Raw genomic sequence first — 15,044 nt, 5'->3', positions numbered from 1 at the left:
GAGTGCACGGTTATGTCTTTCGGACTTACCAACGCACCCGCATTCTTCATGAATTTAATGAACAAAGTGTTCATGGAATTTCTGGACAAGTTTGTTGTGGTATTCATCGACGACATACTTATCTATCCAAAGTCTGAAGAAGAACATGAGCAGCATCTCCATTTGGTACTCGAGAAGTTGAAGGAGCACCAGTTATACGCCAAGTTCAGCAAGTGTGATTTTTGGTTGACGGAAGTCAAATTTCTGGGCCATGTTATTACAGCTCAAGTTCAGCAAGTGTGATTTTTGGTTGACGGAAGTCAAATTTCTGGGCCATGTTATGTCGCAACCGAGAAAAATACATTTTCCCGAACGCTAGTGTATTAATCCCCGTCCCAGGAAAAGCCGGGGTACACCACACAAACATGATATAAAAGACACATCTTTATTATATCGATAATATTTACATTATTATAAAGGCACTTAAGGCCTAACAATCAAAAATAAACAGCAGCGGACTAGCGGGCCTACGGCTCCATCTTCACAGGCGCTCAACTGGGGTATAAGCCAGGACTCCACCTAAGACTTCTTCTCCAAAGCTTCTCTTACTGAAGGGGGGGGTGAAAGATTGAGCAAGAATGAGTACAACCACAGTACTCAGCAAGCCACACCGGCAGATGCATGATTAATGCAAGGGGGTACAAGGGGTAATAATATAGGGGTTAAGTTTTGCAGAAAACAGCATTTAAAAGTCACTTAGTTGCCCAAAGCCATTTTATAAAGACGATCCTAGAGTTACACAGTGTTATTAATCAAGGCCGTGAACCCTCACGAACCTGCCTTAACCCAAGGCCTACGATGATTCAGACCGAACTGGCAACCCGACCCTGGGTCCCAGCTCGTCCCAAGCCAACCCAGGCCAACCATTCCACATTTTAGTTGTTAAGCAGGTTTTAAGAATTAAAACACTAACTTGGGTACATTGCTAGGCTTGCCCATAACCGAGGGCGCGGCTATTCGAATAGGTTATACTCTGATCAGAGGTGTACATCTTTACCCACAAGACACATCTTCCTCACGTGTAACCACGTGCCACATACCACCACGGTATACGGACGGAAGACGTGACATAGTTCCCAACCCATCCTAGCCATAAACAAGAGTACCAACCCAACCCCACCTACGGCCGGAACCTCCGGGACAGGCAGGCAGGATTGAGCCCCTAGCAGCAGGACACCAGCCCTGTGCCATGACATCTCGACTACCGGGCCACAGCTCGTGTAGCCTTCATTTGTCCTAGAGATGTCCATCGACCCCCGACTTCGTCCATCTTCATCCGTGTACTTTTGTTTATAACCAGACTGAGCCACAAACTAAGCCTTACCCACTAGACATGTGGAAGTACGGTAGTGCTTTGCAACAGAGGCCCGAGCTTAATCCTTATAGTACCCGAGGTACGACTAACAAAACCCAACCACGCACCTCGAGCCCAGCCTAAAACCATTTTGGGGGTTTTGAATAGAGGGGGAGATGTGTGTCCAATTCCAACATAAGCCAAACATTCCATAGTGTCCAAATGATATGAGAATTCCCAAAGTCTAAAGTTATAAAACCACCTAATGTTGCCTAATTAATCAGCGAAGCATCTACCTAAATTCATACTAGTGGAACCATGAATAGAGTACCCACTAGTTGGGGTGTTTTTTATCCTAGGGTGAACAAGGTAATAATAACAATAGCAATAATAATAAGGTCATAACAAAGGTAAATAGGCATGGCTAAATAAAACAGTGATAACGCAGGAATTTAAATAAAGCGATAATGCATTAATTTAAATCAAAATAATTTTATAAACTGGGATTCAATATGCTCAAGGATGATGTGACTTGCCTTGCTCAGAGAGAACGGCCTTCCGAACCTTCGGCGACGACCGCGAACCACGCTTCGGGAACCTCTGGAACGACAGAAGCTACGCGAAGCACACAAGCAAAGCTACAAGCCTATAAAGAAGCAATAACAATACATAAAAACAAAGCACAGGGTTCTTTAGGTTATAACAAACATTAGGAGACTTGAACGGATCGATTCGGAGCTCGTATGACCAAGACATGGTCATCCGAAGTTTAATGCTGTTATATGGAGATTTGCGGATTATTATAATTAGGTTTTGCAACTATAAAACATGTGTAAGCGCTAGCCTGGAAAAGACAGGAAGGCTGCGCTGTTGACATGCGGACCCCACATGTCAACCTAAGGGACCACGGCAGACCGGGTACACAGAGACGGTCCACGGGTCGATGGAAGCGGATCCCGTGTGTCAACCGAGGCGAGTGGCCGATAAACGGACTCCACTAGACACCGCGCGGGCTGCACACGTGGAAACCACGTGGCTACCGAGCGTGCACACTAACACGGTCACCACACGCACAAGCGAACGACTACCGACACCGGTACACGGGTACCGGGGTCGACAACCGCACAACGGGCACGGGCGACACCGAAAAGACGAGGACGGGGCAGCGAGAGGAGAGATCCTTACCACCACGCGACGAGGCGAGGGAACAACAACGACGAACGGGCGCGGCGGAGACGGCCGGGAACGACGGAGACGAAAGGCAAGGGGACGACTTCGGCGGCGATCCTTGGACGAAGGCGAGACGCGGCCGGCACAAGGCTTGACGACGCGGAGGCGAGGACGAAGACAACGACGGGGCTGCAGCGGCACACTTGACGGACGCGGACGACGGACGAGAACGGCTTGACGAAAGGACGAACGCCACAATGACCGGGAACGACGGGAGGACGACGACGACGATGACCGGGGCCGGCGAGGAGGCGACGAGGGACAGCTAGCAGCAGCTGCACGGAGACGAGGACGGCGTGGAACACGCCGCTGCGAATCCGACAACGGAGGCGGCGCAGCGAGACGACGAGCCGGCGAGGAGGAACGACCGACCGGAGGAGTCGTCGACGAGGACGAACGGAGACGACGATAACGAACACTGGCGGGGTTCGGATGGAGGGGAGGCGAGGCCGAGGGCGACCTTGCCGCTGCGATGCCGGAGGTGGAGACGGCGACGTCGGCCGGCGCACTGGCACGGCGGACGGGGCTGCCGGAGGAACTCCGGTGAGGCGGAGGGCGAGACCGACGCGGGCGACGGCGTTCCGGTGAAACCGAGGGCAGGCCGGGGTGGAGGTCGACGCGGCGACGCCGAGGGAGGAGACGGCGCAGCCGGCCCGCACCTGAGCGGCGCGGCAGGGGCGGCTGGAGGCAGTACAGTGGCGGCAACGCCACTGTTTTGCCGGCGAGGACACGTCTCCGGTGATTTCCCCGCGAAACGGAGGGCTGACCGGGGGAGAGAAGGCGGCTGCGAGGCCGAGGGCGGCGACGGCGCGACCGGACGGCGCTCGGGCGAGGAGGGAGAGGCGGCTGGAGGCCGGCTGGCGCCGGAGAGAGAGAAGGAGAAGGCGGGGAGAGGTGATACGACCACGGGGAGGCTCGGGAAGGGGCTAAAACGATAGAACGAAGGATGGGGATTCCATTTTATAGGCGTGGGGAGGGATCCGGCCACGGGAGGAGCCGGGAACGGCGGCGGAAAAGCCGGCCGGCGGCCATGGAAGGTGGCCGGAGTTGGCGCGTCCGTTCCCGGCGATTGGGGGCGCCATTCAAGGGGGAATTAAGGGGGAAAGAGAGAGGAGGGAAAGGGGATTAATTCCCCCTAATAAATTTTGGAATTCCCGGTTTGAATCACGTGGATTTTGGGGAGGTTTGGCGCTAGGTTTCCGGGGAGAGAGAGAGCAGGCCGTGCGGGAGGAGGAAGACGACCGCACGTGCTGCGCGCGTGCGAGGAGCGGCTCGGCGTGGGCCAGGTGGCTGGGTGGCGCGGCTTGGGCCGGGCGGGAAGGAGGGAGGGGAGGGGCGGCCCAGAAGGAGGAGGAGAGGAGGGAGTGGGCCGGGAGGGGAAGAGGAGGCCCAAGAGAAGGAGAGGGAGAGAAAGAGAGGGAGGAGAGAGGGACTTCGGCCGCGGGCCGAGAGGGAGAGGGGAGAAACCTTGGGCCAGACTTGGCCCAAAGGGAAGGAGAGGGTTATTTTTAGGTTTTTCTTTTTAATAAACTCTGATAATTGTTGTTGTTGTTTAATAAATATTTTTGGTGCTCTGAAAATTCAAGTAAAATTTGAGGGCTCCTTTTAGACCAAGGATAATTTAACAAAAATTCTCCGGACCACATTCAAATTTTTCTGGCACGTATTTTAGTGTTTGTCAATTTCTTTTCGAATTTTAATTAATTCTATTATTCCTTTTAGAAAATGATTTTTATTTTGGGATGAATTTATCAGGACGTGACATGTTATTACAGCTCAGGGTGTGGCAGTTGATCCATCGAACGTGGAGTCAGTTACCAAATGGACCCCACCGAAGACCGTGTCACAGATTCGAAGTTTTCTTGGACTTGTAGGTTATTACCGCCGATTCATCGAAAACTTCTCCAGGATCGCCCGACCCATGACTCAATTGCTTAAGAAAGATGAGAAGTTTAAATGGACAGCTGAGTGCGACAAGAGTTTTGAGGAGCTCAAAAAGAAATTAGTATCCGCACCAGTTTTGATTCTGCCCGACCAGATGAAAGACTTCCAAGTCTATTGCGATGCATCCCGCCACGGACTTGGATGTGTCCTAATGCAAGAGGGCAGAGTGGTTGCGTATGCCTCGCGACAGTTGCGTCCACACGAAGGGAATTATCCAACTCATGACCTGGAATTGGCAGCAGTGGTTCATGCTTTGAAGATCCGGAGGCACTATCTGATTGGCAACCGCTGCGAAGTATATATGGACCATAAGAGTCTGAAATACATCTTCACCCAACCGGACCTAAATCTCCGACAACGAAGATGGTTGGAATTAATCAAAGACTATGATATGAGCATTCACTACCACCCGGAGAAAGCCAATGTGGTAGCAGACGCATTAAGCAGGAAGAGTTACTGCACTGCCCTAGGCATCGAGGGCATGTGTGAGGAATTGCGGCAGGAGCTTGAGCGTCTCAACGTGGGAATTGTTGAACACGGATTCGTAGCCGCTCTGGAAGCACGGCCTACGCTCGCGGATCAAGTCAGAGCGGCTCAAGTAAATGATCCTGAAATAGCAGAGCTGAAAAAGAATATGAGAGTCAGAAAAGCCCGGGATTTTCATGAAGATGAACACGGCACAATTTGGTTGGGAGAAAGATTGTGTGTACCTGACGACAAGGAACTGAAAGATCTGATACTCACCGAGGCTCATCAGACTCAGTACTCCATTCATCCAGGCAGCACCAAAATGTATCAAGACCTCAAAGAAAAGTTTTGGTGGGTCAGCATGAGGAGAGAAATAGCTGAATTCGTCGCACTCTGCGATGTTTGCCAACGAGTGAAGGCAGAGCACCAAAGACCAGTAGGTTTACTCCAACCTCTTCAAATCCCGGAATGGAAATGGGAGGAGATTGGAATGGACTTTATAACAGGACTGCCCCGGACATCATCGGGTCACGATTCAATCTCTGTCGTGAATGTTACCCCAACGGTGCTCAAGAGAGTTTGCATTCCTATCAGACTCTGTCGAGGAGTGATCCTCTCTAGCGGGAGGTTGTGAGACCCCCCTTTGTGAGTTCGGCCGGGGGATAAGGCGCGATGATCAAGAGTGTATCTCCGCCAGGGATCTGGCTAACGAGATTGCTCACAAGCGAGTGAGAGACAAGGGATTATACAGGTTCGGGCCGCTAGGAAGCGTAATACCCTACTCCTGTGTGTGGAATTAAGCTTGTGCTGTTATAAGGGAGTTCTAACCCTAGGCTCAAGCTTCTCAAGTGGCGTCCCTCCTTTCGGTGGGCAAGGTCCTCCTTTTATAGTTCAAGGGGATACCACATGCACCGTCTTACACAGTTCATCATTGGATGGGGGCCCACATGTCCTGGGTCGAGCTGTCGTCCATGCCTTCGTCTGGAAGCAAGGCGGTCGTTTGCCCCCAGGTGGATCCCAACGCCGTCCTCCGGCTGACACGGGGGACATCCCTGTCATTCCCTCTTAATTCCATGGAGACTTTTGTGGACTCATGTACGGGGAGGCACGCTCGGCTACATGCCGATGGGACGGGGCATACCCGCCCCCACTCCGCCTGACAGAGGGCAGAACGTGGGTGCGCTACCACCCGTCCCATACGCCTGTGACCGGTCACAGACCGGTCAAGCTCGATTGACGCACGTCAATCGAGCGGCGCCTCACGTCCGCCCACGCCACATTAACTTTGGCGGGGGACAATTGGGGCGCTACTCATTTAAGGCGCTTGGCAGCGCCTCTCCCTCCGCCCACTCGACCGCCACGTGGCAGCCGAGCGAGCGCCTCGGGGCAGCGTGCTCCAAGGGCCTGAGGGGTGCGACAGGGCACCCCGAGGTCCCTTGGCCGCTTCATGACCGCTCGTTCTCCCCCGAGGTGGGGAGGGGGGAGGGACAGGCCGCGCGGCCACGTGGCCAGACGGGAAGATCCTTTCCCTCTATCTTGCGTACCCCCGGGCCCATATTACCGACAGACTCATAATCACGGTTAGCATGGCAGTGCTCTGTGATCCTCTTCAAATATGCCTTCCCTGGTTGCTCATTGCCAATAATAGGATCTGAGCTAATGCTCTGCCATGAAATGCACAATTGAATGTCCTCCTTACAAGTATAGTTGCTTGATTTTTTAGTACTTCCTTTTGCACCATTTGTTGAAGTACGAAGGTCTACATTTGGCATTGGCACTTCGACATCAGTGTCCTCGAACATCATGTGCACAAAGGGATCACCTCTACTTGTCATTGCAATCTAGTCACTGCAATAAATATATAAATTGACAACCTTTCCAATCGATCTCAGAAACATCAACAAATGATTGTAATGTACATTAGGTTATACTGTTTATAACATGTATTTGTTTAGCATATATATTGGTTCTACATTACTAAGGACTCAGTACAAACACAAATTTCTCTCTTCAATATTATATATGCTCTGCAAGATTAGCTCTCTGACATAGAAAATGCAATAAAAAAAAGCTATAAGACACCGCATATAAAACATGAATGATAGACAATGTTTTGCCGTGCGAATGATTTTGATGGGCCTAGGCACCTAGTAAGTCTTAGATTCAGTTTCAATCAAAATTTCAATAGCTACAAGACACTGCATATAAAACACAAAACATGTGCATACTTTTGTAAACACAAATTCTTTGTTCAAAGTTTGCACTCTTTCTATTAACCAAAATTTAAGTCCATACTTGATTTGCATATTGCTCAAACAAATATGAAAACAAGGTACATCGATTTGCACTATTGAATTCCTATTAACTATGCTATAGCTTATATTCAGAATTTAGATGGATTGCAAGAAACAGTGATATTGTCCTTAAAGTTGTAAAAATCATTCAGATTTCCAAGTTCAGATAACGCAAACTGAGCAGGCTATATTATGTTAATCACAATCAATAAATGAACTGTACTTCATTTGATAATTACCAGTAATAATTTCCAAGTACAGTGATGAAGAACAAAATGATAATTACCAGTGATAATTTCCGCGACTGAGCCCTCAGGACTAGGGACTCGAGAAGATGATTTGGGTGCCTTCCTATGTTGGCCCTTTAGTAGGGCATCTCAGTTTTTCGCCTCAACTCTCAAAAATCATTTGATGCTCTTAAGGATGTAAAAATTACCCGCGCGACGAATAAATGCAGCACGCGTTGGTGCAAACGTGGATCTCGAGAATCCGGACATACCCGAGGTATTTATGAATCCAGGAATCTGCTATTCCAGTGTTAAGTCTTGCATCCCTGATGTATTCGAAGTCCATGAATACGCATTTGTAGTGTCTAAATCGATCTTGTGCATGAATATAAGTTTCTCATTCATTTAATTTTTTTTACTGACCTCACCTCCAAACATATTTAATTTTGGTCAATTACAGCAAGTATTTAAACGTAAGCCCCAATAGTACTATGTAGAATTAATTTGTTAAGATAATGTTAACTTTTGAAAACACTAAATGTAGTCGATTGGATGCCAAATGAATAAAACAAATAGTTATACTCCCTTCGGTTTTAATAGATGATACCATTGATTTTTAATACATGTTTGAGCATTTACCTTGTCAAAAAATTTGTGTAAGTATGAAAAACATGAAACTTCTGATTAAAGTACATTTAATGGTAAACCAAACCACAATAAAATAAATGGTAGATTTTCTTTTGAATGAGACTAATGGTCAAACATATTTCAAAATGTTAATGGCACCATCTATTAAAAACTGAAGAGAGTATTATATTGGGGCTAGTGTATTATGGAAAATGTATTAGTGTAGTTATATTTTTATTTATGAATAGATGGTGTAGATAAAATTAGAGGTAGCAACTATCTCTACTAGTATTAAATATGCTTTTGTGATTCTGCCATGGGCATGAAAGTAGATAAAAAAAACCTTTTAGGGTGCTTTTTTTAGATAATAGAATGAAGCATTCCGGCCTTTACTCAAGAGGTAGCTTATCTAAAGTGGATCTGGAAGAGTAGCTGTACTATGAAAGTAAAAGTTTTTGGCTAGCTTCTGCTCATTGATAGATTGAATACTCGTGATATGCTTGACAGAAAATTTTGTACCCCGGAAGGAAGTGATTTAACATGTGTTTTATGCTCGACAGGGGAAAGAGAGACTCTTCATCATCTTTTCTTTTCCTGTTCATTCAGTACTGAATGTTGGGCTCAATTTGGCATTGTTTGGAATCTCTCCCTGTCTTTTGAAAATATGTTGACACATGCTAAGAATTCCTATCAATCCTCACACTTCCTGGAGAAGGTTCTTTATGTAGCATGGAATATTTGGAAGCAACGCAATAGTTTCATTTTTTTATAATGTTCAACCCTCTGTAGCTTCCTGGATGACATTCTTCAAGAATGATCTATCCCTTCTTGTTTATCATTTAAGATTAGATGAGATATCAGCTTTCTGTTCCTGGATAAATCACTTGTATTTTCTGTATATATTTTCCTTAATAAAATTATTTAACTGTGGGGGCTTCCCCTACAGTGCTTTCCTAAAAAAGGCTTGTTGAGATCGTTGCATAAATCTATCATATCGATATTTGTTAATGCTAAATTTTGGTGCTACAAAGTTCTAACAGGGTTGGATGTATTTGGTTTGAAACCTTAACAAATGTTGGTAGTGTTTTTAAGAGCTTTACCCGGATGGACACACGACGGATGGCGCCGGGTCGGTGTGGGAGTAGCTGGTGGAGTATCCTGTGATCAGCGCCGTGATTGTACAATATATGCATATTGTACCGGACCGGGTCCTATACATACTACTTCCTTTCCTTTCATAGTTGAGTTATTTTTAAACAGAGAATACGTACACATGCTAGAATTGAATAATCCACTCGAAATCCTTTGACCCCCGAAAGAAATACCAATAATTATTACTTAAAAGTAAACTTGTTTTAGAATAACAAGATAAAAAATGATTATCCTTGCAAAAAGAAATAGTTACATATCTCAGGTCATCTACAATAGTCATATTCGTCGCTGAAACGACAATTAATTAATTAACTAATAGTAGGAATAAGCAAGGGATCAAGGTCATGTTCCTTTTCATCGATGCATAAGCACTTGTCTCCGTACCTGAAGTGGATAATCATTTTTGGTAAAATTTGCTACAGGACATCCAAAAAAGTGTAATTAGCTTGAGGATATCGTAAAAACGTGTATTTGCTTTAGGGCATCGAAAAAATTAGTAATTGGCTGCTGGACACCCACGACATTATTTTATTATTTTTTTAAGGATTAGGAAAGAGAAACAATGATTAAAGACAAGATTGCCCCTTTGGCTCAAATGACTCTGGGCCCCACATGTAACCCTCTCTCTCTCCTTCTTTCTAGACGGGCCAGGTGGCAGAGCAGCGATCCGCGGCCGCGGCGCTGGCCGCGTTCGCCGGGTGGGGGGTTGGGGTGGGTACGTGCAGCCTCTTTCCCCTCCGACATTGGCGGCGGCGGCGACAACGACGACGACGGCGACGGGAGCGGGTAGGTGTAGTAGAGGACCATGGCCGAGTTCCGGCAGCGCGGCCAGGTCCCGGAGGATATGGACAAGTCCATCGGCACCGTCCTCTCCTACATCCACTTCGCCATCCCCGATGTGCCGGTCTCCGGCCCGCCTCTCCGCGCTCTTGCCCGACGACGGCGTCGACCGCCTCAGCCTCCTCCCCGACGTGCTCTCCGCCGGATCGTCTCCTGCCTCCCCGTCAAGGACGCCGCACGCACTGCCGCGCTCTCCACCCGCTGGCGCAAGGTTTGGCGCTCCACCTCGCTCGTCCTTGTCGACGCCGAACACCTTCCCGTCGGCATGTCCGACTCCGATACCTGCGCCGCGCGCGAGGATGCCCACGCCGTCACCTCACCTCCAGCTTCATGGACCAGTACCAGGGCCTGCTCGTGAGCTCGTTCCAGGTCCTCGCCGTCAAGGGCATCCAGGAGCTCATCCTCGTCAATCGCCCGTTCCCACCCGTTCCTGGCTCCAGGTCCACGTCCCAGCTCCGCTCTGGCCGCCGCGTCCGGTACAGCTTCGTCCCGCCTCTCGAACCGGCACTTCTCGACGGCGCGCTCGACTACTCCATGGACGGCGCTCGGGGACGAAGAGAAGAAAGAAGAAAGAGCAAAGAGAGAAGAGAGAAAGAATGAGGGAAGCATAAGGAAGAATAAAGAAAAAGAAAAAAAATTCGAAGGGTAGAATAGTAGTTTCTCTCTCCAATTCCATCAGATATAATAAAATAATCCTGCGGGTGTCCCGTACTTAATTAGCAGTTTTTTGGTGCCCTATAACATACACGCGTTTTTACGGTGTCCCCTAACTAATTACATGTTTTTTTTTATATCTTGTAGCAAATTTTACCTTATAATAAACACACATGTCATCCGCACGCCTGACCTTTCATCAGCAATACTTTCCTCAGGAGAAGGGTGCACCGTGAGATAGATCGCTATGCTCAAATTGATTACCATCATGGTGAACATGCAGACCTGCACACAGTACATATATATAATCAATCACAATATTGAACGTAGTCTCAGTCGATGCATATTTATATAGAGAGGTAGACTACCTCTGTTTTCTGTTGATTTTTAAAATAATCTTTAACCATGCATATTATTAAAAAATATTAATATGTTAAATATAAGTCCTACTTAAATTCTTTTTAATGATAAAACATGTCACAATAAAATAAATAACATTTATGTATATTTTAAAAGGATGAATGGTCAAATATTATGTAAAAATTCAACTACGTCTTCTACTAAAAATTGAGAGTATTAATTTGATTATGAAGTAAATTACACTTGTGGTTTATAAACTTGTGAGTTGAGTGTAATTTAATACATAAAGTTTTAAATCGCTTATTTCGGTGTATAAACTTATCTAGTGTGTGCAAATCAAAGCCAAAAAAACATGTCGTAACTAATTTTACTAAGTTGAACATTGACTAAGATGTTATGTTAGCTGACATGTCAAGATGATATTATCTAAATATGCATATGTTTAATTAAACATAAAATAAGTAATGTCAATTATACATATTTTTAATACATATAAAGGGAGTATGCAATGGATAAAAAATAATATAAGAACAAAATAACTATGCATGGAATGTATAAAGGTTAATTATTTGCACATAATATATATATATATATATATATATATATATATATATATATATATATATATATATATATATATATATATATATATATATATATATATATATATATATATATATATATATATATATATACATATATATATATATATATATATATATATATATATATATATATATACATACATATATATATATATATATATATATATATATATATATATATATATGTATATATGTATATATGTATACATATATATATATATGTATACATATATACATACATATGTATGTATATATACATACATATATATATATATGTACATATATATATATGTATGTATATATATATATATATGTATATGATGCCTCTTGTGTGTGCGTGACATTTTATAACGAGACTAACTCAACATCATTTGGATTAGTTTGCACTCCCTACACAAATTTATGTAACGAGTATTTTACAAATTTGTATACTAATTTGCACTCACCTAAAAAGTTTATATATCACTAATGTAATTTACTCTTGATCATTGTATAATCATAGAGAAAAAAAAGTGTCTGCGTTCATAAAGAGTTCATGGTATATAGGGAAAAAAATGATGGCATGTGTATATACCTGAAATACGAAAAGGAGGGTGCGATTATTGGTGGCCTCGTCCCTTGGAGGAGGCCGAGGTCGTCGTCGTTGGACTGCTGCCCCGTGAAACGCCGGCGGCGGGAGCGGCAGGATGCGAGGAGGGACGAGGGCCGGCTGCGCTCGCGGCGGCGGCGGCGGCGGCGGAGCGAGGTCGTCGACGACGTGGATGATGAACTCAGGCGGGTGGTCGTCGGAATCCATGGCCACCACCGTGCCAGAGCAAAAAGGACGTAAGATGAATAGATAGATTATACCAGCACACGATTAAAAAGGGATAATTATAATCTAGTATACGTACGTGAATCCTAATAGGATCAGTAGAAAGAGAAATTCGGAAAAAAAAATATCGAAAGCGATTCGGAATCCCTTTCGATTAATACTACAGTAATGAACCCACTAGCAAAAATATTGGTGAATTAAAATTAACCGCAAAAGAAATTAGCTATACGCCAAGCTATTTCCTGGAAATAAATGAAGAGATCCATATTGCTTCGCGGTTGGGAGGGCCAAAAATGACATGTTACCTTGATGGTGTAGATCATATTAAGTTGGTGGTTTTATGATTTCTTAGAGCTATGAAAAGCTAATAACGACCGTAATTTTCTTATCGGACGGACTGCTAAAAAAATTCGGTGTTAACCGTCAATGAAAAGGAATTTCCCTCCCGCGCACGCAGAAAACAGAGCGACACATTTTCTTATGATTAATTAAGTATTTAATTTATTTAAAAATGGATTAATATGATTTTTAAAAGTAACTTTTGTATAGAATTTTTTTAAAAAAACACACCGTTTAACCGTTTGAAAAACGTGCGCGCGAAAAACGAGAAATGTGAGTTGGAAAAGCATGGAGAAAAACACACTCGTATAGTAGCTGGTGGCGTCTCCTGTGATTAATAGGCATATGTACATTACAGATATGCACGTTCGTTTGCTCACGACCACGATAGTTACGTGCCGTGGTGACGTAGTATTGTACCGGGGCGGGTCCTATACATACTACTCTTTCCTTTAATTGAGTTATTTTATAACAAAGAGAATACATGCACATATTAGAATTGAATAATCCACTCAAAATCCTTTGGCGCCGGAACCCCGGAGCAGTGGCGGATCTAGGAAGGGATAGCAGGGGTTCTAAATAAACTAGACAAAGCCACATACGATCTTTCCATCTACATGTAGCAAAAAATTTTAGCAAGAGTTTTGTGGGGGCTCCCATAGTATTCATGCCAGTAGTGAGGCCTCGAGACCCCGCTGCCCCTATGCTAGATTCGCCTCTGCTCGGAAAAAAATGCCAGATTGCTTAAAAATAAACTTGTTTTGAATAAGAAGATAATTGCACAAAGAAATAGTGACATATATCTTTAGGTCATTTACGATAGTCATCTTCTAAAACAACAATTAATTAAGAGATTTGCTCCGGTCCAATAAAAATACCTCGAGGTACCGGTACCTCACGGTATTAAATCATTTCTTATCGTTAGATCTAACAATACGCATTCTGTCCAACTAGATTCAACGATCGGAAATGATTTGACACCATGAGGTATCGGTACCCCGAAGTATTTTTATTAGACCAGAGCAAATCTCTTACAGCATAATAATAAGCAAATTATTAAGAGGCAAAGGGTGCTGATGAGCTTGTGTATGGGCTTCAGGGCCCATCAGCGACTGCCGTGCCACCTATCTTGTGTGTTTGATCGTAGTAATATCGTACGTGAAAATCGTACGTGAAGCATTTTCCTTTCCGATTATCAGACGGTGATCATAAACGAGCTTAATTATGAGGGCAAGACTAATTAAGTTTTTAATGTTGGACGGTTGCAAAATAGATTTTTAGAAACAAAATTTTCTTTAAAAAGTTTTCCAAAAAATCGCTCTGTTCAGTTGAGAAACGTGTCCGTGATAATTCAGAGGAGTGGCTAATCCAACTTTCACTTAAGAACAGTACCAAAAGAATATCCAAGTTTCAGTGGATTCCACATGGATGCTTGGAGTCACTGGATGACACAAGAATCATTCCTTTGAACTTTGGCATATCATGATTTGTTTTTTGGGAGGGTTGGCATATCATGATTGATCTGATGGACCAACAAAACCAGGATTACAGTTAATCTTCCAGGAACACTGTACTGTAGTAAGTAGCAACCCCTTAATTACTCCCTTCTCTTGATCTTGGGTGATTGGTCTCCTCTCAAATGGCCGAGACAGAACCAACATAATTTTACCTTCTTCAAAATTTGCTCGAGCTACAGCAATTTTACTAGGATTTGTCTGATCATATGAAGGCCAAAGCCTCTGCTCGCCACTGCTCCTCTGTTTATATAAATATTTCTTTTGCATGCATGACGCCTACAAGCTACGCAAATCATTTTAGTGGCTCTCAATGCATCTTCTCGGGCAGTTCTTTGCCTTGTTTTTTTCCTCTGCGTTTAATATATTTTTTTTGTCTTCTACTCAACTTTAAGTTGTTAATAACTAGTTTTTCATATATGTGTCCCTATCAAAGAAAGCAATGGCTAGGCCCTATCTTAAAAAAAAAAACAATGGTTGGTTGGATTGTGCTCCGGGGTCCCTGGAATATGCCCAAGAAAACAGCTGGGTATCAAAAGCAGCTGGTCTGATTGCTACTATAATATTGATTTATTGAAGCTCAAGTCTGTGAAAAAAATAATTTATTCAGGAGAATTAGTACTTTTTCGTGAAAACGGCCTCC

General features: G+C 44.5%; 1 protein-coding gene and 1 non-coding gene across 2 annotated transcripts; both read right to left on the bottom strand.

Moving 5' to 3' along the window:
• Positions 1-1,922: 1,922 nt before the first annotated feature.
• LOC4342483 (uncharacterized) lies at positions 1,923-6,780 on the bottom strand. The gene is made up of 3 exons (XM_066312341.1): positions 6,490-6,780; positions 2,519-3,489; positions 1,923-1,979 (listed from the first exon to the last, which is right to left on the bottom strand). The coding sequence occupies exons 1-3, from the start codon at positions 6,778-6,780 to the stop codon at positions 1,949-1,951; spliced, it is 1,293 nt and encodes a 430-aa protein (XP_066168438.1). The 3' UTR covers positions 1,923-1,948.
• Positions 6,781-9,430: 2,650 nt separating this feature from the next.
• On the bottom strand, positions 9,431-12,578 carry LOC107276387 (uncharacterized). Its single transcript, XR_010742739.1, has 3 exons — positions 12,309-12,578; positions 10,927-11,054; positions 9,431-9,659 (listed from the first exon to the last, which is right to left on the bottom strand). It is a non-coding gene; the product is annotated as an uncharacterized protein (transcript).
• Positions 12,579-15,044: the final 2,466 nt, after the last annotated feature.

This window comes from Oryza sativa, chromosome 7, assembly GCF_034140825.1.
Source record: "Oryza sativa Japonica Group chromosome 7, ASM3414082v1".
NCBI lineage: Eukaryota > Viridiplantae > Streptophyta > Magnoliopsida > Poales > Poaceae > Oryza > Oryza sativa.
This window is presented reverse-complemented; position numbering and strand designations above follow the sequence as displayed.

Bases quoted from the DNA above. Each gene is read 5' to 3' on its own strand.
- LOC4342483 (XM_066312341.1), bottom strand. From the start codon at position 6,780: ATGATGTTCGAGGACACTGATGTCGAAGTGCCAATGCCAAATGTAGAC. The intron at 3,490-6,489 runs GTCTGGCCACGT...CTATCGTTTTAG, and splicing joins TAGAGGGAAAGGATCTTCCC to CCCCTTCCCGAGCCTCCCCG. The intron at 1,980-2,518 runs GTAAGGATCTCT...GCTTCTTTATAG, and splicing joins CCTCGCCTCGTCGCGTGGTG to GCTTGTAGCTTTGCTTGTGT.